The 24,267-nt window shown below is 43.4% G+C and overlaps 1 protein-coding gene and 1 pseudogene across 1 annotated transcript in view; both read right to left on the minus strand.

The window, feature by feature from the left end:
* Positions 1 to 13,331: 13,331 nt before the first annotated feature.
* Positions 13,332 to 24,267, minus strand: part of CLSPN (claspin) — a 31,645-nt gene continuing 20,709 nt past the window's right edge. Inside the window, exons 14-25 of the mRNA XM_007092462.3 lie at positions 23,952 to 24,106; positions 23,142 to 23,368; positions 22,231 to 22,342; positions 20,544 to 20,631; positions 20,229 to 20,326; positions 17,315 to 17,479; positions 17,089 to 17,210; positions 16,718 to 16,845; positions 16,299 to 16,401; positions 15,496 to 15,578; positions 15,070 to 15,231; positions 13,332 to 14,761 (exon numbers count right to left, since the gene is read on the minus strand). Of these exons, the coding sequence (XP_007092524.2) occupies positions 14,651 to 14,761; positions 15,070 to 15,231; positions 15,496 to 15,578; positions 16,299 to 16,401; positions 16,718 to 16,845; positions 17,089 to 17,210; positions 17,315 to 17,479; positions 20,229 to 20,326; positions 20,544 to 20,631; positions 22,231 to 22,342; positions 23,142 to 23,368; positions 23,952 to 24,106 (1,554 nt within the window). The 3' untranslated portion in view covers positions 13,332 to 14,650. The remainder of the gene's footprint in view (positions 14,762 to 15,069; positions 15,232 to 15,495; positions 15,579 to 16,298; positions 16,402 to 16,717; positions 16,846 to 17,088; positions 17,211 to 17,314; positions 17,480 to 20,228; positions 20,327 to 20,543; positions 20,632 to 22,230; positions 22,343 to 23,141; positions 23,369 to 23,951; positions 24,107 to 24,267) is intronic.
* Positions 21,598 to 22,161, minus strand: LOC102968124 (annotated as a pseudogene).

The following is a 24,267-nucleotide window of genomic DNA, read 5'->3' on the forward strand; positions in this document are numbered from 1 at the left end:
TGTCAGCTCTCTTCTCAGATAAACCTCCTCTGACCTCCTAGGCAAGATTAGTTTCCCCTTTTATATTTCTCAAGGGCACTTGGTTCCTTTTCATCAGAGCATCTATCACAATTTGAAATGATATATTCATTTTGTGCTTGTTTCATTAAGGTCACTTAATGAAAGCTATGTTTTTTGGTTTTTTTCAATTTATTTGTTTTGAGAGACAACAAGGGAGGAAGGCCAGAGAGAGACAGGGAGAGAGAGAGAATCCCAAGCAGGCTCTGCTCTGTCAGTGAAGAGCCCGATGCAGTGCTTGTTCTCACCAACCATGAGATCATGACATGAGCCAAAATCAAGAGTAGGGATGAGACTGAGCCACCCAGGCACCCCCATGAAAGCTATGTTTTATTTATTTATTTATTTATTTATTTATTTATTTATTTATTTAATAAAGGCTGCCCTTCCTAATCCAAAGGCTGCAGCTTTTTTTTTTCATTTTTTTTTAAACGTTTATTTATTTTTGAGACAAAGAGAGACAGAGCATGAACGGGGGAGGGTCAGAGAGAGGGAGACACAGAATCTGAAACAGGCTCCAGGCTCTGAGCTGTCAGCACAGAGCCTGACGCGGGGCTCGAACTCACGAACCGTGAGATCATGACCTGAGCCGAAGTCGGCCGCTTAACCGACTGAGCCACCCAGGCGCCCCAAAAGCTATGTTTTAAAAAAAGAAAGAATATCTGCTCTGGGACAGGACTGGGCCTTATGTCCTACACTCAGGCCCTGGCACCTTCCTCCCTGTAGGGCAGAGAACTGCTCCATAGTGGCTGTGCCGTGAACTCTTCTCAGTTTCTACTGACCGAAGCCTGATCTTCCTCACTCCCTTCTTCCTTGGAGGAAAAGTGGAGGGTTGGGGATTCAGTTTGCAATCAGAGAGAATAGAGATGCAGTTGGTGCTGACTCTAATGATAAGAAAGCACTGGCAGGTGTTAGGAAAGTTAGGGCTTCTTAAATAATTTCCTAAGGTAGCCCTAGAAGGGAGACGAGGACAAATTTAGCCTTCAGGGTTCTAGAAGGTCCCTTCCATACCCCCACTTTACCAAGCAAACCGAGCAATTGGCTATACCTCCTTCATGTCCTCCCCACATTAAAAACAAAATAAAACAAAACTAATATGGCTTCATCTTTGAAACATAAAACATTTTAAAATACTCTTGTCTTGGGGCGCCTGGGTGGCTCAGTTGGTTAAGGGTCCAACTCCAGCTCAGGTCATGATCCTGAAGTTTATGAGTTCAAGTCCGGCATCAGGCTCTGTGATGACAGCTCAGAGCCTGGAGCCTGCTTTGGATTCTGTGTCACCCTCTCGGTCTACCCCCCCACCCCCCTGTTCTGCTTCTCTATCACTCTCAAGAATAAATGAATAAATAAACATTTAAAAAAATTAAAATGCTCTTGTCTTTCCCTCATCTCTTTCTTTTGCTTTTATCTCCTACTCCATCTTTTTTAATTTTTAAGTTTATTTATTTAGAGAGAGACAGCGAGCTGGGGAGGTGCAGAGAGAGAACGAGGGAGAGAGAATCCCAAGCAGGCTCCAAAGTGTCATCACAGAACCTGATGTGGGGCTAGAACTCACAAACCGTGATATCATGACCTGAGCAGAAACCAGGAGTCAGATTCTTAACCAACTGAGTCACCCTGCTACTCAGTCCCCTACTTCAGCTTTTGCTATTTTTTTAGACCTCAGGCCCATTTCTACATCAGATGCTGAAGCCTAACTAGTCTTCCTTTTTCCCTTACCCATTGCAAGTTCCCCTTGCCTTTAGACAGGTGACCCAATGAGGTGACCCAAATCCTCATTCCTAAAGGCTCTGAGCCTGGGGGGATCTAGAGTTATGCAGGTCTTCCTGTGCCATACAGCCATGTCAGATAGTTGTTTGGTGGGCCCAGAGCTGCTCCTCTCTGCCTCTCTTGTGGACTCCATCTCTCCCAGCTCTAACCATGTGGGTCAAATGGGAGCCCGGTGAGTCCAGGCATAGGAACCCCACTCCAGGTGAGTCCCTTCTCTGGGACTTTCTGAAATAAAAGGAAGACAAAGCTGGGAAGATGTATGGGCAGAGCTTTAGCAACCACATTCCCTGCCAAGTGGAAGTCAGTTTGGAGTAGGAGTAAATGATGCTTACACACAGAAGCAGAGACAAAAGACAGAAGTCCTGGTGATGTTCTGGTCCCTGTTTCCTGAGGCCTTTCTATAACTTCCAATAAGGCCCTTGTTTTGTCAAGCCCACCTTGAGTGGAATTTCCTTTGCTGGCAATCAAAAGAATCCTGATTAATACAAGAGCACAAGGTAGTGGCCCAGGGGTCCCCCTCATATACCTCTCAGCCCTCATTAAGGAGTGGCATCTCTGTTTCCCCTTGGTAGCCATTAGCATCCAGCTTACACTGTGACCTCCTTTGAAATGCAGTGGAATCATCTCAGTGTTCCCACATTATAATCATTTCTCCCAAGACGCTGAAACCTCCTGACCTGTAGAAGCTAGAATGTCAGAAACAGGAAGCAAACTCTTCGAGAACGTCATTAGGTATACTCACGTAACACGCCACACCTATCTCTGCCTCTTCATATGGATTCTGGCTACAAATGACAAAGAATTATATACTGACTGTTGACTTAAAGCCTCTTGTACTCTGTAGGGCAGCACACAAATGGGCATAGTTCTAAATAACTTAATATCTGAGAAGTCAAGTGAATTCCCACAGCATCAGATTGTTGTAGCCTCTCTTCTCTTAGTCAAGGGTAAAGTTGTGTAAAGTTACAGCACTGTGTAATTAATGCAGTAAGTGCTCAGACAGTGGTCCTGGCCACTCCATAATTTTCAGAAGGCTGGGAGCCTTGAGAACAAAAAAACCCTAGGAAGGTGGGGGTGTCCATGTCTGCATGATCACAGACAAGCAGATGTATAGATGTCCGTGATCCATTCACCAGAAGTTTCTGCAGTCAGGATGCCAAGGAATCAGTCATTCCAGGTAGAGCGGTGTCTGTGGCTGTGTCTACCCAGCTACATAGATTATAAAGACTGAATTGGCAAGGACACAGAAATCACTAGAGATGGCCAGTAGCAGCCCAAATAGGCCAGCTCTGGGAAGTGGGTAGATATCCTGGCAGGCAGACAGATGTCAGAGCCAAGAGAGACTAGCAATGAGTAACCAGTGCTAGGTGCTAAAGGGCCTAGAGTGTCAGACAAGGAGACAAGGGAGATGAGAGGTATTTCTACCCCAGGAAATAGGACAGGCATAAGAGTTCCTTCCTCTATAGGTGGATAATTTCTCAGTGTCAGTACTTCCAGGAAGAAAGAGGTGGGTGGGATCAAGGTGTTTCAGCCTCAAAGACATTATTCCTTCCTATCCATTCACTCACATTCAGTACAGAGTGCTCACTTTGGGTCAGGTGCTGTGTTGGAGATTCAGAGCAGGATCAGAGCTGGTGGTGGCCTTGTGCAACTCCCTGTTTAGAAAGGGAAATAGAAAAGAGTGGGCTATACAATATGTAGGTCCTACAACAGAGTTACAAGGAAAAAGCAATGAGTACAAAAGAGGGTAAGGAAAGCCTTCACAGAGGGGGCTTTAAAGGATGAATGGAAGCTCACCCAGAGAAAGCAGGAGAAAGCAGAGGAAACTGTATGTGGTGTGTATGTTCAGAGTGTGGCCAGGGTGACTGGAGCTTGAGGGGAAATGGAGGTAAGAGATGAGGCTAGAGGATAAAGTTGGCCCAGTTGTGAAAGGCTTTGACCATCATTCCAAGGAGCTTGAGCTTCACCCTGTGGGCAGCAGGGAAATAACCGAGCAAGCCCCCAAAACTTCCATGTCAGAACAAGGCACAGGCGTCTAGTCCTGGAGGACAAGCTATATTGCCACCTGCTTTCTTCTCCTTCCCTGAGCTCAGATCATCTGTCAACTTCTCCACAAGGCTTTGGAAACTTAGGCAAATCAAAACATTTTCAACTTCCCAGATTAAATAAAGATAATATGCCTTGAACATTGTAATTGTGAACACTGGACTCGGGCTAAGCACAGCCCTGGAGGACCTTTGATGTACCAGAGAGTCCTTAAGGAAGATTAGAAGGAAATCATTCCCCAGAATTTGCTCACCTTGGGAAAGAAGGCCTACAAAGCTGGTGACCTACTTGTTTTGTTCATCCATTTCCCTGCTGCCTTTTAAAGGTAAAATGCCACTCTCCTCTATCAAGAAATTGCTGGGGCACCTGAGTGGCTCAGTCGGTTAAGCATCCAACTCTTGGTTTCAGCTCAGGCCATGATCTCATGGTTCGTGAGTTCGAGCCACATGTTGGGCTCTGGGTTGACAGTGCAGAGCCTGCTTGGGATTCTTGCTTCCCCTCTCTCTGCCTCTCCCCTGCTTGTGCGTGTGCTCTCTCTCAAAATAAATAAATAAACTTAAAAATTAAAAAAAAGAAATTGCTGTGTGATCACTTTAGGTAAGACATGTCCATTCCCCACCCCCAATATGGCTGTTTTCTCAGCTGTTAAAATGAGGGGGAAGTATATCAAATCTGAAGTTTTAAAGCTTTTTTTTTTTTTTTAAACCTTGGAATCTTTTTTTTTTTCCCAAACAAAATCTATGCAGTATATCCAGCTTGAGATCTTGTCTCCTCCCTGAGCCCTCCACTATAAATGGCTCCTGAAGAGGCTCACAGGAAGCTTTTAAAGCTCAGTCAAGGCACAATTTCAAATGCCCTGCCCCACAAAAACCTAGAAGACAGATCCTTTCACTCACCATCCCTGCCTCCCCTAAAGGGAACAACCGGGTGTTTTGGAGCTGCTGGAGAATGAAAGGTGGTATAGACTCTTTCTCCTCAGTGCACCCAAGTGGTAAATGGCCTCTTCCACCAGGAGACCAGAGAGACAAATCTTAGATCCCGAGGCTGTGGGAAACTCTACAGCCCACAACAGAGGGAGTGAGCTAGAGTTGATCAGGAGGACTGAGAGAAGGGAGTGCCTGTTCCACCCCCTTCCTAGCAGCTGCCTCTGTGGGCTCCATAATCCCCATGCCCTCTCCCCCACTGCACCCTCTGGCCGCCCACCACTCCTCCACCCACCCCATTCATCAGTAGGAGGGCACCGTATCAGTACAGCCTTTCAGGGCCTGACAGGTCCTTTCTGGGTGCCCCCCACATGTAACCACTTAACCCCCAACACAAAGGGCCAGGCTGAATGGGCTTGGAGCCGGCGGCTCGTGCAGAGGGGGAGGCCTCAATAGGATTTGGGGAGCTGGGTGTATAAACCTCTCTGCTCCAGCAGTCCTCAATGGAGGAGCTGGAGTCGGGGCATGTGCCGAGGGGTGGAGCCCGGCAGCTGCATCCCACCCCTGAACAATGATTTATTCATTCTCCCAGCACACACAGAGAAAACAGGCTTGGGGAACGTGGCCCCACAAATCGCCCGTGGCCTCAGCTGATTCCCATGGCAATCACAGCAGTTCCGAGTGCCCCCTCCCCCTTGTAATGTCTTGCCTAAAGCCTGCCCTTCCTCTTCCCCACTAGCAAGTAGAGTGCAGTATGATGTTATGGGAGGCCTTTGGTAGCCAGAAGTTCAGGCGGCCTTGCTCTGTGAATTGGCTCCACCCAATCTCAACCTCACTGTCTCAGAAAGCTTCCTGGTCAGGTTTTTCTCAAACCCATTTCACAGCCAGAGAAACTGAGGCAGAAAAAGGAAAAAAAAAAAAAAAAAAAAAGGGCACATAGCTTGACCCACCTCAGGACTGCCCCAGGGGAAGGACTGAAAAAGCAGCAGGGAGTTGGGGGTTCAGCTTGGAAATAACTGACAAGTAAAGGGGGTGCCATAAAGGCTTGCTGGGTGAGTTATTGGCTGCTAACAAAAGGTACCCTATATGTTGTCCCCACGCCCTTCCCCAGCCCCCATCCTCCAGCCACACCTGGCTCTGATTCCTGTTACAATCTTTGGGAGAAACTTTGGGGATGAGGGAACAGAATGAAGACAGTTAAGCAGAGATGCTAAAACCAGTAGATTAAAAAATATGTTGGGGAGGGGGCGCCTGACTGAGGGTAGAGCATGAGACCCTTGATCTTGGGGGCATGAGTTCAAGCCCCACGTTGGAGGGGGTGTAGACTGAACTTAAATTAAAAAAAAAAAAATCTTGAAAAAAATGTCAGGTGGGTAGGTGGTTTCAAGAAGCTGAATTGTGACATTTGTTTTTGACTGCTAGCCTCCACACCTCATGTGTCACCAGGGCCAGATAAAAAAAAAAATCATCATAATAAATAAAACTAAAAATCAATAATGTTAGCAGAACAGAGAGCACCAGATTGAAGTGACCATCCTCAGACTGGCCCCTGGGCCTCCTGGCCCCAAGTTCATAATTACCCTGTCACACAGAAAACAAATCTATTGCAGGTGGAAGTGTGGGGAGGTGGGAGATCCTGGGCAAGGGGTTTGCCCAGCTGAAGAGGGGGAAGGGGTGCAACAGGAAGACAGATTGGCCTTTGGTACTGGGCAGGAGGGGGGTGGTTTGAGACTGACAAAATCTAAAGCCTTGAGAATTTCAGAAAGTTTTCTTCCCTTAGACAGGAGGGTACATGCACTAAGGGAGGTAGGTGATCCTCCTAATACTGAACAGTAGTGGTGGGAAGTCAGAGGGAAGTCAGGGAGCCCACTTCGAGGAGTGGGGAGGGCAGCTGCTATGCTGCTGCTGCCCTCTGGTGGGCATAAAAAGACAGTATCAACACCTCCAATGCTGGAAACCTGCTGGAAACTGGAGTCTGTCCTTCCCTGTTCTAAAGCCTTGGCCACCGGGACTAGCACACCCCAGGAAGCAGATGCAGAGACATTTTAGCATGCAGGACACTTATTACTAAGTGCCTTTGGGATCAGTATCTGTGGAAGGTTGGAGAAAGAAGCTAAACTACCATTCAGGCCCCTGATAGCCTCAGTCAACCCCTCAGGGAACTCTGAAAGGTTGGATGGCCCTTCAGAATTATCCCCAAATGAGCTGAGATGGGCAGCCCTTTATACTCCTGTCATTGGATGAGGGCCATGCTGGAAAGTGGCATGATCTCAGACAAGGGGTTCTCTGCTACGGAGGCAATCCCCAAAGGGGCTGACCATGGAAGGCTGTCTGCAGAGAATGCTCCCAGCAACTGGGCCAACAAGGCCTTCCTCGAAGGGGAACAGGGCAGCCCATCATGCTCTACCCCACACATCACAGATACTCACTACACTTGTGTTAAGTGAGTGGCATGGTTAGATCATGCCTCAGGCTCCAGACTCAGTAGGGACAGCCCACAAGTCTGTTATTCAAGCAACTGATCTTTGGAAATGGTCAAGGGAGCCTTAATGCTTGAATTCATGGGTTCATTCATTCAACATTCACTGAAGTTTACCAGTGCCAGGCCTGGAGGGAGATACTTTACAAATGGTTTTCTTTCTTAATCCTCACAACTGTGAAGCTAGTATTAACTTAGATTATTCAGATGAGATCAAGTTATTAAGTGGCTTTCACAGTCCAGCAACACTTTAAAAACTGACACAATGGGACAAGTGCTATTGCTGCTGTCAAGGGTTCTTCGGGCCACAAAGGTCTTGGCTCTGTTCTGTGTGTGTGCATGTGTATATGTAGAGAAATGGCTCTCTCTCTCTCTCTCTGCTTTTAGCCAGAGTATTTTCTCTATCACATGGAATCCTGCTTCCATGGCCTCTTGTTTGAATTCCTTTCTAACAACGTTTCTCCCCAGAGGTAACAAGTATGGGCTTTAAAAATTCCTGGTTGTAGCTACAGAACTACCTCCTTCCCTGGATATTTAAAGGATAGACCACTCTTAATCCCCAGTGTTCTTAGGCCATCTGATAATTAGAAAGTCATGAAAGGCTGACTTCTACCCCTAATGTCTAACTTCCCGATCTGCGTGATCATGTGGGGATAACCTTAAAGGGACAAGAGTTGGAGGTTTCTGCTCCTAAAACCTCTCTGTACCCTGTACCTCTCACTAACCCGATTTTGTAGGAGGTAAGGGTTGGAGAGATAGAGAAAGTTGTCAGCTGCTGTTCTATTACAGCCCTGACAGGTTCTCATTGTTGAGAGTTCTCTGAGCACTCCCAGCCAGCAACATAAAGATTTTAGTTTTCTCATTTAGATTCCAATCATAAAGAACTTGAAGGAAAATGAGGTGGGGAGGGGGAAGTTTGGTATCATGGAGCAATTTCTGGGTCTGACTACAGAGAAACAAAGTACCCTCAATACTCCTCACCCCCTCCCAGCCACACACACACACACACACACACACACACACACACACACGCCTTTCCTCCTGGGCCCCCAGAACCTAATTTTTCACATTTGGAAAATCCAGATGATTTTTGCCTGGGTCCATCTGGTTTTCCAAATAACCTGTCTTTTTGATAAATAACATAAGTTAAATTAGACAAGACAAACAAAGAGGGGGTGGGCAGTCAGCTTTTTTCCTTTCCTCAGCCTCTGAGAGAAAGACAGGGTTTGAAAAACATGTACCATGACTCACTCCCAACCCTGCCCTAGCACTTTCCACCCCTTAGGCTGGGCCCAGCGATTCCCCAGCCTGCAGCTGGGAGCTGCCTCTTCACCCCCACCCAGAGCCCACCAGCCTTCAAGAACAACAGACTGTGGTTCTTTCTGAAATGAAGGGAAAGAACCCAGGTGTTCAGCCCCATAGCTTCCTCTGATCACCCTTAGGCTGTAGCTACTTCAAATCCCCTTTTCCCATTATGTATCCCACCACAGGGAAGAACTAGATCAATAAACTGAAAATGAAAACCTTTAAGGTGAGAGAAGAGAGGACAGGAAGAGGGGATGGGAAGGACGTGGATAGTACAGACAGACAATACAACTACTAGGGACAGAGATCAGCACCTACATCTCAAAAGGTAAAGTCTGAGGTGACACCAGCTGTCCATAAAGCCACGCCTATTTCCCCAGCTTGCTGCGAGTGTCCAGGTACACAGCTGGCTTCCATCCCAACCACTCCCACCGGTCCCAGCATAGAGCCAACCCAGGCAGCATGGGCTGGTGGCTCTGGCAAGGCTTGACTTCTCCCCACTCAGCAGATCATAATGAGACATGAGCCTCACCCCATCCTCAGCAGTGGGCTAGTGGGCATTAGTGCAGCCTCTTACATGTACTCAACCATTTCACATTAATTTGTACCTCTGATCCTAACCACAACCCTGTGAGCTAGACCAAGCCATTTCACTCTGGCCTCATTTTCCAGTTGAGGAAAAAAGTTCAGAGAATGAATTATCTAAGGTCATGCCACTTGTAAGCTGCAGAACAAGGATTTATGGTTTCACACAGCTATCATCTCTATTCTATCCCACACTGAAAAGCTTCTTTGTATGCAGTTCAGCTCCAAGCTTTTCACCATTAGCTCTTCCAGGCTTCAAATCACTCCTTGCTCAGTAAGTATTTGTTGAGTAATTCTATATGCCAGGTATGGCACCACCTATGCTTTTTTTTTTTTTAAGATTTTATTATTTATTATTATTTTTTAAGTGTTTATTTTTGAGAGAGAGAGCTCAAGCAGGGGAAGGGGACAGAGGATCCAAAGTGGGCTCTATGCTGACAGCAGAAAGCCCAATGCAGGGCTTAAACTCACAAGCCATGAGACTCAACCGACTGAGCCACCAGGTGCCCCTAAAGATTTTAACTAATCTCTACACCTAACATGGGGCTTGAACTCACAATGCTAAGATCAAAAGTTGCATGCTTTATGGAGTGAGCCAGCCAGGCACCTCTTTCCATTTTTTGACAAAACAGATATGGTCTCTGTTTTTACAGAATTTAGTCTAATGGGGGAGGCAGACCTAAACAAACATTAAGGTGACAAACTGTGATAAAAGATCCAAAAGAAAAGGAAAACTAGCAGAGGTAAACTGATTTAAAAAGGGGTGGTAATGGAAGGCTTCTCAGGGGAAGTTAGATCTAAGCTAACACCTGGAGATTTATACATTAGCCAGACAAAGATGAAGCGTGGAGAGAAGGGCATGCCAGGAAAAAGGAAGAACACTCTGGAAGGCCCTGATGTGGAAGAAGAGTGGAAAGGAGGTTGAGAGACAAAGCCTTGTAGGCTTGAACTTCATTCCGAATGCAACGGAAGACATCGAAAGATTTTAAATGAGGACATGGCATCCTCAAATTTATGTTTATACCAAGGTTACCCTCTGGCTGCTGTGCATAGATTGAGTGGAAGGGGAGCAAAACTAGGAGAGAGATCAGGAGGCTACCACAGTACCCTGGCAAGAATTATGGAAACTTGGAATAGGGCATTGGCTACAAAGCCGGAAGAGAGGTGATTCAAGGTGCAATTTGGAAGTAGAAATAACAGGAGTTGATTTTGGAAGGAAGGAGATATCAAGAATGCCCTTATAGGGGTGCCCGTCTGGCTCAGTTGGTGGAACACGTGACTCCTGATCTTGGGGCTATGAGTTCAAATTCCACGTTGGATGTAGAGATTATTTAAAAATAAAATCTTAAAAAAAATTTTTTTTTTACATTTATTTATTTTTGAGACACAGAGACAGAGCGTGAAAGGGGGAGGGGCAGAGAGAGAGGGAGACACAGAATCTGAAGCAGGCTCCAGGCTCTGAGCTGTCAGCACAGAGCCCAATGCAAGGCTCCAATTCATGAATCGCGAGATCATGACCTGAGCCGAAGTCAGATGCTTAACTGAATAGGCGTCCCTAAAAATAAAATCTTAAGAAAGGGTGTGTGTGTGTGGGGGGCCACCTGGGTGGCTCAGTCAGTTAAGTGTCCAACTTTTGATTTTGGCGCAGGTCATGATCCCAGGGCAGAACCTGCTTGAGATTCTCTCTCTGCCCCTCCCTAGCTCTCACACATGCCCTCTCTCTCTCAAAATAAACAAACACTAAAAAAAAAAAAAAAAAAAAAAAAAAGGCCTTATAAATTAAATAAGTCACGGACATGTAATATTCAGCATGGTGATTATAGTTAATGATATGGTATTGCATACTTCAAAGTTTCCAAGAGAGTAGATCATAGAAGTTCTTATCACAAGAAAAAAAATTTGTAACTATGTGTGGTCATAGATGTTAACTAGACTTACTATGGTGATCATTTCACAATATATACAAATATCAAATCATTATAATGTATACCTAAAACTAATATAATGTTATATGTCAATTACAACAACTAAAAAGAAAATCTTTTCAACTCAGATTTGAAGGAATGATAAAATGAAATAGAATTTTTATAACTTAATAAAAAAAAAAGAATGCCTTTTAGGTTTCTAGCCTGAGTGACTGGGTTTATGAAGTACCTTTTACTGAATGAGGAATGCTGGAGTAAGAGCAGATTTTTAGAAGGAAGGAAGATCACATTTTTCCCCCTTAAAGTAAGCTCTGGGCCCAACATGGAACTCAAACTCACAATCCCAAGATCAAAAGTTGCATACTCCATTGACTGAGCCAGCCAGGCACCCCAAGGAAGATCACATTTTTAAGATGCTTTCTAAGATCACACATTTGAGATGTTTATGAGACAATGGGCCTTTTAACGAGTTGTCTACAAACATTATGATTGTGACAACGGGAATTTCATATTTATGCTTGCAGAGTAGCACTTGGCATAATACGTTCACATATTTTCCAACTTAAGCCTCACAGTAACTCTGAGACAGGCATGAATTACTATTCTCATTTTATGCATATAAATGGAGGCTCTGAAAGGTGTGGTATTAGTATTCATTCAACCTTTACCAGGCAACACTACATTCCAGGCCATGTGTCAAGGAATGAGTAGAGGGGCATCTGGCTGGCTCAGTCGGTAGAGCATGTGCCTCTTGATCTCGGGGTTGTAAGTTCGAACTCTACGTTGGGTGTAAAAATTATTTAAAAATAAAATCTACACTAAAAAAAACCAAAAAACAAAAAAAGAATGCAAGGCAGAAGACAGAATACCATCTCAAATATGATATAATCAGATAGCATGACACTCTTCCCAGAAATACTCTCCCCTATCCTTAGGTAAACAAGTCTGAAGACAGGAAGCCCCATGAGTTTTTAAACAAGTACAGGAGACAAAAACCAAAAATGTCCAGTTTGAACCATTAGAAATTCTCAAAGGGTACAGTTTATGGAGCAGTTGAGATGAGGGGATTGCACAGGGAGCTGAGCAGCTTGTCCCTATGGTGCTTTGGTGAACAGAACCTGATGCTTTATGGAAGAGGCCCTAGAATGGTTTGTGCAACTGTAGACTGAATTAGTGAGATCAAAGACCTGTTTACGTGAAGTAAATGCCATGTGTCCCTACCCCATGGTGTGGAACTAGGAGGCAAAAGGGCTGACATTGAGCATATCTATCTCACAGATGCATGGGCTCTCACCCCTCCAGGTATGCCATTTCCAAGCTAGTTGAGCTGAGTGCTAGCAGGAGCTATAACAGCAGGCCCTGGGGTTTCATTAGAACATAGCTGAAGCTGATGGCTCAATGTTTTGGGCACAAGCATATGGGTCAGGTTGCAACTCTCTGCTCCAATCTTGTTAGCAAGGTCAAGACTTAGCTTGCCTTAAACAACTATACTGGCATGGGAAAAAGTCACCTAGTGATTAAGACTCAACTTTTCTTTCTCCAAAGAGTGCTTTCTTTCCAGAGCCTAGAACAGAAACCATATGCTCCCTAGATTTCTTATGCACTGCTTTTCTTACCCTCAGTGGTCAATCAATTCCAACCCTCTTCATCTCTCCCCGCCAAAAAAGGATATGAGAAAGCAAGAGGGGAGAAATACCTAGCCCTCCTTCCCAGTTCTTTTGCAAGGCAAAGGCTACCTGTCTTGGGCACTGTTTAAAGAGCTCAAAGGGGTGCGCTTGGGTGGTTCAGTCAGCTGAGTGGTTGAGCATCTTAACTCTTGATTTTGGCTCAGGTCATGATCCCAGAGTCGTGGGATCAAGCCCTATGTCAGGCTCTGCACTGAGCATGGAGCCTCCTTGAGATTCTCTCTCCCTCCTTCCGCCCCTCTCCCCGACTCACGTGTTTGCTCTCTCTTAAAAAAAAAAAAAAAAAAAAGCTCAAAGGGAGGGGCATTAACTCTCTTTTTGGACCCACAGCTGCCAATCAGAGGGCTATAACAACAGGTACCATGTATGTAAAGTCTCTTTACCTGTACTGAACCCAAACCACTTTGGGAGTGAATATGATCAATTAAGCTGAGAGGTCAGGGAGGGACAACTGCCCAGCCTCTCTCTCTAGACCCAGAGGGCTTCCCTGGGAGGGAGGCAGCCTGAAAACAATGCTCGATATTACACAGGGACTGACCTAAGAATGAGCACCCACTCTGGATGGCAAACCCTGCCTTCAGGCATTGAGATTTATTGAAACACTACATACATATTAAAACATCTTTATATACATTTTCCCCATTAAAAGATTACAAATATACAAATTCTCTCAAAGTCAGCATCTTGTGTATTAGAAACAATTGTAGAAAACCTATACCCTAATTCCAGCAATTAAATTGGTGTTTCCCATTTGCCAATAAAAAAACTGGCACAATTCATCCAATTTCTCAAGTCCAGCTCCTGTCACTGAAACCACAGTATTCACATGGAACGTTTTTCCAAAGCAGCAGTGACACTCAGTTCTAAGGGGGGAAAAGATCTGCCTAAAGTTCTAAGAGCCTCATGATTGTTCAGGGAAAATTGGGAGTGGGGGGAATTACGTTCAACAATATTTTGATTATAAACTCCATAGTGGTCTTCTTTCTAAATAAGTAATGACAGATTAAATTGTCCTCTGGTCAGGGCAATGTAATAAACCCAGCTGAATGCGATAAATAATAGTTATATTTTTGTGTGTGTCACGATGAGAAGGGAGGTCCTTGAGCAACATTGTTGCACGTTGAGAATTTAGTCCCAGGAGAGAGCTCTCTGCACTCCCCATCAGATATGTAATGTGGACAGACACTGGGTGTAACCCTTTATCTTTATCCTTGTAGTCCAGAAAATTAGGGCCAAGATCTTTCTGACTGGGGACCAACTGAGTCCTTATTATAAGGGAAGCAAATGTTAATTGGCAAGTTGAGGCTGCCTAGGGAAGATGCATGCAGGAAAATAGAAGGGGCAAGACAAATATAAAGGCCATCTATTAGTTCCCAGGTCCTCTAAGAAGGCTCTCTTTCACAGAGTCCAGGTCACCGTGGTACACGTCTTAGGGTGTGAAGGATTCATTCTGGTGTCAACATTCACTGTTTTCTGTTTTTTTCTGTAATGACACATTTTTTCTTCTCCTTCTCCTCCTCTAACCACACCTTTCACACCTAACCTCCTCTAACCACCCCTATCAACCCAGGAGGCTGCTAGGACAAAATGTCAAATATATAATGGAGGAAGTGAGCCTTCACGCAAGTACCCATGAGTTATTGTTGTAAACACTGCAGAATTAAGATTAGTGGCTAACCCAGGAAATAATACTAGGAAAGGAAAAAGATGTCCAGAGCCATGCAGTGGAAAGAACTGGAATCTCTGTCCATAATCTTAATGCACTGATTATGAAGGAAGGGGGGCAGGGATCATCCACATGAACATCGATTCCAACCTTCAATGCCAGAAACTTCTCAAGCAGTCTCAACATAGGTGCCATCAACCCTGATGGTGTTAGCTTTCCAAGTATCTGAAGATGCTTTGCTTCAATCCTGAAGTACTATCATCTGTTTTGAGGCGCTTAGGTGAAGGGGATGTCATTAAAGATGGACCCCTTCTCCTTACCTAGAGAGCAGAGAAAGAATCAGGATCAGCTCAAGACCCTCATACAAGTACTTACCTTCAATTAGCTCTTTAGGAACTCATAGTTAAATCATGGAGGTTTAGGAAAAAAGAAAGAAATATAAACTTTCCAGGAAAGTTTCAAAGCTGATTACCTACTGGGGGTAGCAGTCCTCTTGTACCTTATGGGGAGTGCAAGATTAACCCTGCAGCATAAGCCTTTAAGTCAGAAATATCTATATTTTCTATTTAAAAATAAATAAATAAATCTTGCTGTGGAGAGCCACCAAACAAGTCCTCAAATTCCCTACCTGAGGCTTAGATGATTCCTTCGCTGCCTCAGCCTTAACAGGAGAAAGTGTGTGGAAGACAAAGTTTCTTAAATTTCGGGGCGCACTGGGGTTGAGGTCAGAGAGGGCAGCCAGTTTCTGAAGCACGGCTTTGGGCTGGTTTAGCAGTGAGCCTGTCTTCAGCTGAAGAGAGAAGAGTCGTTTGGCATCAAATCCCAAGTGTCAAGGAAAGAATGAGAAGTCAGTCCTTCCCTGCCTCCCCCAGGTCTTGAGGGGACATATTCCTACCCCACTCAAGGAGAAAAGGAACAGCAAACTCCTTTGACATCTACTTTCATTTCCTGCAGCCACCTCCCTCCCCTTGACAATAGAGTATTCCCTTAGCCTGACCGGGACCTATATAAACTTGCAGATTATGACATCAGGTTAACAAAGTCCCCAACCAACCTGGTGAGCACTTTCTGGCCTGATGGCTTCAAAAGGATTTCTGAGTAAAGACTTTGGTTCTTGAATAACCACAGTGCGATTGGCTGAAAAGAAAAGACAGAGAGGCTTGTTCTGGGCAAAGCTAGGTAAATTAAACAAGCTAAGAAACCTGTAACTAAACTAAAGCTTAGGAACTCTGATTATTTTATAATGGTGACTTTAAACTATATTAAGTGGCTCCAAGAAGACAGACAACCAAGTTGGATATCAACAAATCATTAACAGAAATAAGAAAAAACAAGAGTGACAAAAGTACGGAATAGTCTTTAAAAGCCTCAGCTCTGAGGGTGCCTGGGTGGCTCAGTCAGTTAAGTGTCTGACTTTGGTTCAGGTCATGATCTCACCATTCAGGAGTTCAAGCCCCACATCAGGCTCTGTGCTGACAGCTCAGAGCCTGGAGCCTGCTTTGGATTCTGTGTCTCCCTCTCTGCCCCTCTCTTGCTCGCACTCTGTCTCTCTCTCTCTCAAAAATAAATAAACATTAAAAAAAAAAATTAAAAAAAAAAAACCAAAAGCCAGAATTCCTACTCTGAGCTGCCTTAGAAGATAAAACCAGCTACATATACTCACAAGTACAATGTCCACTGTCAAATAGTCTAAGATCCAAGAACACTGTCTTTCCCATCTCTGAGGTGCCTCTTTAAGACAGTATTGGACAAAGGCCCATGCCTGAGCTGCAACAGCCCCTAAAGGTTGGAGTCACTTCCAAGGCTCCAACACCAACAATCCAGGGGGCTGGACACAGAGGAGGACCAAGAGCTCACCATTTTTCTGTAGTGCTTTGGCTGTAACTTTCTTGGCTAGCATCATAAACTGACTGTCTTCCCCAATTTCTTCTTCTTCAGCTGCAATTTTCCCCTGCTGTGCCTGAAAATAAAAATCAGACAACATTAAAAGAAGTCTACCACTTCCAGAAATATTTAGCATAGCCTGGACCTGGGATATCATTTGTTTTCCTTTTTGCAACCTTTGTTGATTTAGACAAAAAACTGATATTGGACAAACAAACATGAATTGAACTGCCCATGGTAATCTTCTCAAAGCATAAAAGAAAATTCAAGTATTAAAAGGGACAGCAATAAGTTAGTTGCCCAAGATTTCAAAACTATCCTGACAAGCGAGGTGAGTGGGTCTTTTCCTCCTTATAGAGTCAGAATAGGCGACTTTCCTGCAGACTTCCTACCTGGTCTCGAAGCCACTGCTCTCTTTCAATTCTTTCCTTCCTCCAATGGGCTTCTGTCTCATCAAGCTGCTCTTCAATCTGATCATCATCAGAGTCTCTGTGGAACAAGTCCATCTGGGAAGCATCATCTAAAGCAAACAGTTAAGGCTATCAGCATTCTGCAATCCCCATAGGATAAGGTGCCAGACAGACACAAATGAACTCATCATTTACCATATACCAATACAAGCTCGTCCCATTCACTAATAGAAAGTAAGTTCTAGCCAGGTCCTCCACAATAGACTGCTACAGTTTTGATTTCCACTCACAGTCTTAAACTGGACAAACATGTACATTGTACCATTTATTTCTAACAGCAACATCCAAGATACCTATGTTTTTCCATCGGAATTTCCTCATTCGTCCAGGACCATCACTGTGCAGATCCCCATCAGCAAGGTACCTCTCCTGGTATAAACGTAGCTGTCGCTTATCATCATCCAACATCGTTTTCCTGCAGGAAAAATATGGTGTACAAAACCAGGACCACTCTGGCTGATCGTAGGGCCTGACTTAAGAAACACCCCATTACTCAGAAGGACCTGTTGGGATACTGACATGTGTATTTTCTTGATTTGATTCTGCAGCTCCTCATCAGAAGGAAGTACTTCATCAATTTCTTCCTGTTCATATTCATCAATATCTTCCCCATCATACTCATCTTCACTTCCCACATCACTCCCTGACACTTCTGCCTCGTCCTCCAGGTATTTCTTCAATCTCCTAGAGAATAATTTCAAAGATTAGAAAATGCAATAATGAGGGGCGCCTGGGTGGTTCAGTCAGTTTAGCATCCAACTTCTGCTCAGGTCATGATCTCACGGTTCGTGAGTTCGAGCCCCACGTCAGGCTCTGTGCTGACAGCTCAGAGCCTGGAACCTGCTTCATATTCTGTGTTTCCCTCTCTCTCTGCCCCTCCCCTGCTCATACTCTGTCTCTCCCTCTCAAAAAAATAAACATTAAAAAAATTTAAGAAAATGCAACAATGAATACATACACAGATTATGGATGTAATGAGAAAAGCAGAACACAGAGCCACTTCTAATAATAATAAGCTTAAATTTATAATAATACATTTTGATAATACTTAAAGTCTATCATTTAATATATACTGTGTGCCAATAACTGTGCTTTACAAGCGTCATAGCATTATCTCAGGAGGGAGTACTTTTATTTCCTTTAATTTGCAGTTGAATGAATTGAGATTCAGAGGGTAAATAAATTACCCAAAGTCACATAGCGAGGAGGCAGCAGAGCCTGGATTCAATCAGGTTCTTTAAAGCCAGAACTCCCAATCTCCTTTATACATTTGAAACATAACTGCTGGAAAGTTTGGATAATTCTGTTCTGTATTTAAGCTCACCAGTGTTAGGAGACAGTCTAGAGATGGTATGGAATAGAAAGGTAATAGACTGGGATCTCTTACAGCTACCACATCTGGACCCCCGAGTTAGAGACATGACTGAGGCTCAGAGTTACTGGTAAGCAAAGCCACTACTAGTAAGTTTTTGTGACTTCAGTTCCCATTGAGAACAAATCTGCTTTCACTTTGGGTTCAAAGTACTGCCATCTACAGTCATGAGTGTCAGAAGTTTGATGGCTTTCTGAAGGTTAATTTTTTTTAAGTTTATTCTTATTTATTTTAAGAGCGATAGAGAGCAAGCAGGAGAGGGGCAGAGAGAGAGAGAGAGAGAGGTAGAGAGAGAGAGGTAGAGAGAGAGAGAGAGAGAAAGAGAATCCCAAGCAGGCTCCACGCTGTCAGCACAGAGCCTGATGCAGGGCTCAAACTCTCGAACTATGAGATCATGACCCAGGCCAAAGTCAAGAGTCGGACACTTAACTGACTGAACCACCCAAGCGCCCTGAAGGCTGATTTTTATTAAAGACTTATGTTATTTTTTTTTAAGCTGAATTTCTCTAAATCCTAGGCTTCTAGGGAATTCCTTCAAGGGCTACCAGACACTAAGTTCCCCAACCTTCCCATCTACCCACTTTGAGCTGTTCAACTTTTAGCTGTCTTTCTAAGATTTCATTTGAACAAAGGACTCTACAGTTAAATAAGGTTTAAGAACAACCACCTTAGGGGCACCTGGGTGGCTCAGTCAGTTAAGTGTCCAACCTCAGCTCAGGTCATTATCTTCCGGTTCGTGAGTTCAAGCCCCACATTGGGCTCGAGCCTGCTTCCTATTCTGTGTCTCCTTCTCTCTCTGTCCCTCCCCCGCTTACACTCTGTCTCTCTCTTTCTCTCTCTCTCTCAAAAATAATAAACATAAAAAAATTTAGGGGTGCCTGGGTGGCTCAGTCAGTTAAGCATCTGACTAACCTTTGGCTCAGGTCACGATCTCGTGGTTCGTGAGTTCAAGCCCCGCGTCAGACTCTGTGAACAGCTCAGAGCCTGGAGCCTGCTTCGAATTCTGTGTCTCCCTCTCTTTTTGCTCCTCCCCCACTCACACTCTGCCTCTCTCTCTCTCAAAAATAAACATTAAAAAAAAAAAAAGAACCACTGCTGTAGGAAAATCTATAGATGACCCAAAGCTGTATGAGATAGTTAACTTGACAGGTGAGAAATTAGAACCCCAAACTGACCTTAATAGAATGGAATGATGGGCTAGAAACAATAATTAAATCTAGTAGGGATCAATATATCCTGTATGTGAATTCCAAAAGTCATCCACATACGATATAATACTGATTACCTATTAAAATGGTCTTTATAAAACTTTTAACATCATGGGAAAATGCTTATGTATATCCTAAGTGGGGAAAAAAGATGAAAAATTATACATAAAAAAATTGCACAGATATCAACTATATGAAAATATATGCATAAAAATGGCTACAAAGCAATAACTACCATCAACACTTTCATTAAATATTCTGGATGGTGAACACAGATGACTTTTTATTTATATCTTTTTGTATTCTTTTAAATAAAATAAATGGTTTACTTTCATGATCAGAACAGCAAAACATTAAAAAAAATAAACAGGGAACCCATTTACCCAAGACTAGAATGAGGAAAACCTGAAATGACAGTAATTCAGAGGAAAAAAAAGACCCAGGAATTTTAGCTGTCTACTAGATCCTCAGGATCTACCATGACTCAGCTCTTATAATCCCTGGTTACTTTACAAGCAGTATGCATCCAAAACAAGGGATGTGGTTGTAGCACTACATACAGCAGTAGTCACACCACACCTGAGGATAAAGAGAATACCCAGTACATGAGGAGTCTAGAAGCAATGTCATGTGAGAAATAGCAGTAGGAACTAGAGATATTTAGTATAGAAATCACTAAGGAGAACGTAACCATCTCTGAATACTCAAGTGATATCACGTGAATGGGTTTTATTTAATCTGTGTTAATGCCTAAAAGCAATACAACCAAGCAAACATAGGTAAAACAGTGGCAAGCTACAATTTAACTGTTAGAACTTTCTCTAGCAATGGAAGGAATGGACAGAACACCTACATTTGCCTTTTCAACTTCTCAGACTGTTTTAGCTCTTCATCATCATCTTCATGGTCTTCCAGTGCCAGATGTTCATTATCAGAGTTACTGTGTTCATCCTGAAAAATCATAGAGTATCACACACAAAGTTAAACAGAATAAAACGTGTCCTCAACTAAAACAGGATTTATAAATTTCTGCCCAAATGTCTCATTCTAGGAAACTGCTTCTGCTAACATGACAAACAGAATTCTCAAGAACTCAGACTAGAAAAAAAAACATACAGCAGCAATACATGGAGTTCAGTTATGATTACTTTGTACCCTTCAAACTCACCTCATCGCTATCAAACTCATTATCATTTGGGACAAGCCGAAAGTCTCCAAATTCTTCCTCTTCCCCTTCTTCTTCTTCTTCTTCTTCCCTAAAATGCAAATCAAGAAATTAATAAATAAGATGTTGGAACCAAACAATAAGAAGTCAGCCAACTTAGGAACTGAAAATATTTTATTAGCACCAATAATCTCTTTAAGAAATAGGAAATAAGATACTTTGCCAAATTTAATTGTAATAAAACATACAACATAATCCCATTGTTGTCCAACCAACATCCAAAACTCCTTTCATCTTTCAAAACTGAAACTCTATGCCCTTTAATCAACAATTCTCCACTCTTCCCTCCCCTTACCAACTGGCATCCAACCCTTCTACTTTCTGCCTCTATGAATTTGACAATTCTAAGTACCTCATGTAAGTGGAATCCTACAATATTTGTATTTTGGGGACTGGCTTATTTCAATTACCATAATATCCTCAGGATTCAACCATGTTGTCCCATGTATCAGAATTTCCTTCCTTTTTAAGGTTGAATAATATTCCTGTGTGTGTCCACCACATTTTGTTTATCCATTTGGGATATCTCCATTTTTTTACTATGATGAATAATGCTACTGTGAACATGGGTGTACAAACACTTGAGACCCGATTTTCACTTCTTTTGTGAATATACTTGGAATTGCTGGATCATATTCTATTTTTAGTTTTTTGAGGAAATGTCATTCTGATTTCCATAACAGCTTCAACATTTTATATTCCTACCAGCAGTGGGTAAGGGCTCCAATATCTCCATATCCTCACAAATACTTATTTTGTGGTTGGTGTTTTTTTTTAATAGTAGCCATCTAATGCATGTGAGGTAGTATCTTATTGTTTTGATTTGCATTTCCCTAAATATCAGTGTTGAACACTTTCATGTGCTTATTCTTGTCTTTTTTTTTTTTTTTTTTTTAAGAGAAATGTTTTGTTTAATGGTAAAGCTTAGCACACTTTTAGCACCAGGCAGGGCCTGAAGTCAAAGCAGCAGGGACAGGTAGGTGACCCCCATGGACCCTCACATGGCGAAGAGGATGAGGAAAGCGACTATCAGACAGAAGAACCCCATGCCCTCAGACACACCAAAGCCCAGAATGGCATAGAAGAGCTGCTGCTTCAGAGATGGGTTCCTGGCATAGCCAATGATCAAACTGCCAAATGCCGCTCTGGTGCCAGCCCCTGAGCCAGCCACACTAACTGTGGCAGCCCCAGCGCCAATAAACTTGGCTACTGTGTCAATGTCCCAGGAAACAACATTGGTCTGGAACTCCCACTGGGCAACCTGGAGTGGGGAGCTGCTGTAGGATGACTGTGTAGATGGGATCACTGGCCTGCTCAAGGAGAAGGCAGACATAGGCCTGATTAGACCCGTTACAACAGCAGATCAGAGCTGGAAGAATAGGCAGCACCCGGTGGTCTACACTGTCTGCCTCCCAGCTTTACCTTTAGGTTTCTATGCTTGCCTTTTTTAACCCTGTTCTCCACCAACTAAATGAAAGCACTGTAATTTCCTTACTTTGCAAACAAGACTCAAACACACTGCAAGACTCGGACAGGATATGAAGCTCCTAAGATGACTCATTACTGTGGACCCCAGGATTTTACCAGACGACTGGGCCTTCTGAAGTTCCCTCCAATCACGGAGACTCACCTGTCTGTGGGGAAAGAGCCTGAGCAAAGAGCAAGGGCTTCTTCCATGGGATCACCCAAACTGTTCTCCTTTTCTTGCTTATTTAACTCTGATGGAGCCAGAGTAGAGGCATCTATATCACAACAATGAAAAAGATTTGTCACCAAGAAATAACAGCTTTATCCTCTTTCCCCAGCCATCTAAAGACATGCCAGCTCAATACAGTTATAAGGTAAGCTTGCCAAAAAGAGCTCACCATCCATTCATTCAACAAATCCTTATTTAGTACTTACTATGTGCCAGGCACCAGGGATACAGTAGTGAACAAAACAAAACTCCCAGCTCCCACATAGCTAACATTCTAGCATTGGGGAAAAAGGAGCATACAGGTGGAAACAAGTAAGCATTTATATGAAATTTACTACACACCAACACTGTTCAAAGCTTTGCATACATATTAGCCATAAATGAGAAATCACATGGCAAAAGCTAGAGCAGTCTTTTTTTAATTTAATGTTTATTTATTTATTTTGAGAGAGAGAGAGAGAGAGAGAGTGCACACATGCAAGCAGGGAAGGGCAGAGAAAGAGGGAGAGACAGAGAATCCCAAGCAGGCTGCAACCTATCAGCACAAAGCCAGACCTCACGAACCATGAGATCATGACTTGAGCCAAAATCAAGAGTTGGACACTCAACCAAATGAACCACCCAGGTGTACCAAAAGCTAAAGCAGTCTTAAGTTGACATTTTACCACCTTAAGAAAGTAAGGGCTCTAAATATCAGGAAGCTAAGAATTCAACCCGCACGTTAGAATCCATCATAGCCCTGTTTTCTGTGAACTTTTCACCCAAGAGTAACAGGCTTCTTTTCAAGGACACTGACTTAAGATATTTGGCTATGGAGAGCCTGATACTCTCTGTTGGATATTTACCCTGAGAAGTGAATTTTCCTGAACAAAGATTCAGAAGTTCCTCCAGGTTCTCTTTCTTGTCGCTCTTCCTGGACAGAGTTTTTTCAGCTTGAGATGTGAACTTTCCAGTGCACAGATCCAATAGTTCGTCCATGTTAGCATCCATGGCATTCTCATCCATACTGGCCAATGGCAATCGAGGCTTCAGAGATTGGTACTGATTCCTGTGGTTTCTAACATTTAAGAACCTACAAGCACAATGAAGAATATAAGAAATTCCCTAGGGAAAAAACGAAGTAGTGTGTGAAAAATTTTGATGTTTCTAAAACTGAACTTAGAAGCTGAATCCCAAACCAGAAGACAGAGGATTCAAACTGAAGCCTTAGGATAATCTAAAATGGGAGGGAGTTTAATTAAAGAATAAATGATATTCGAAAGGTAAGGGTAAAGGATAATTTTTGGCTTCAGACGGTGCCAGAATAGAACTTGGTGTTATGTCCATGTAACGTGCCATGGGTGTCTCCATTCTCAATTCCACACAACAAGCCTACACGCAGCAGAATGGATACAGGAAGATTTGATGCCCTTACAGGAGCTGTGCATTTCAAGTAAAGCAGAGATCGAAGGATCAGAATGGTAGCTAGGACTATTTACATTTTATTTTCTGGAGAGATTTTCTTCAGACTTGCAGAATGTAATACTAACGGTCTGTACACCTTCTCTTTCTCAGAAGAGAAAGCACAGATGGAGTGACAGAAGCTTACTTTATTTTTAAACAAAATTAAGCAGTACCCAGCACCATCCCACCCACAGAAACATAAAACTACCTACCCATCTGCATCCAACAGTTGGCTCTGAGTGTCATCTTCTAAACAGAACTGGAAGTCTCCTGCTCCCAGGAAAAGTGTCTTAGGCTCTGGGGAGGCGTTATACAGATCCTGGGAATCCTCTATGGGAAGTGAAGGCTCAGACAGCTTTCCTGAACTCTGGCACCAAAACAAAACCAAACAAAAACAAAACATTTTATAATTGTCATTCACTGTCATGACAACAACAGAAGTTGCTATTTGCAGTATTTCATCTACTCTAAGGCAATTGCAGTTGAGGAGGACAATGCATAGCCAAGGGAAGCATAAAGAAAAATACC

The sequence above is a fragment of the Panthera tigris genome, chromosome C1 (assembly GCF_018350195.1).
Source record: "Panthera tigris isolate Pti1 chromosome C1, P.tigris_Pti1_mat1.1, whole genome shotgun sequence".
Classification (NCBI taxonomy): domain Eukaryota; kingdom Metazoa; phylum Chordata; class Mammalia; order Carnivora; family Felidae; genus Panthera; species Panthera tigris.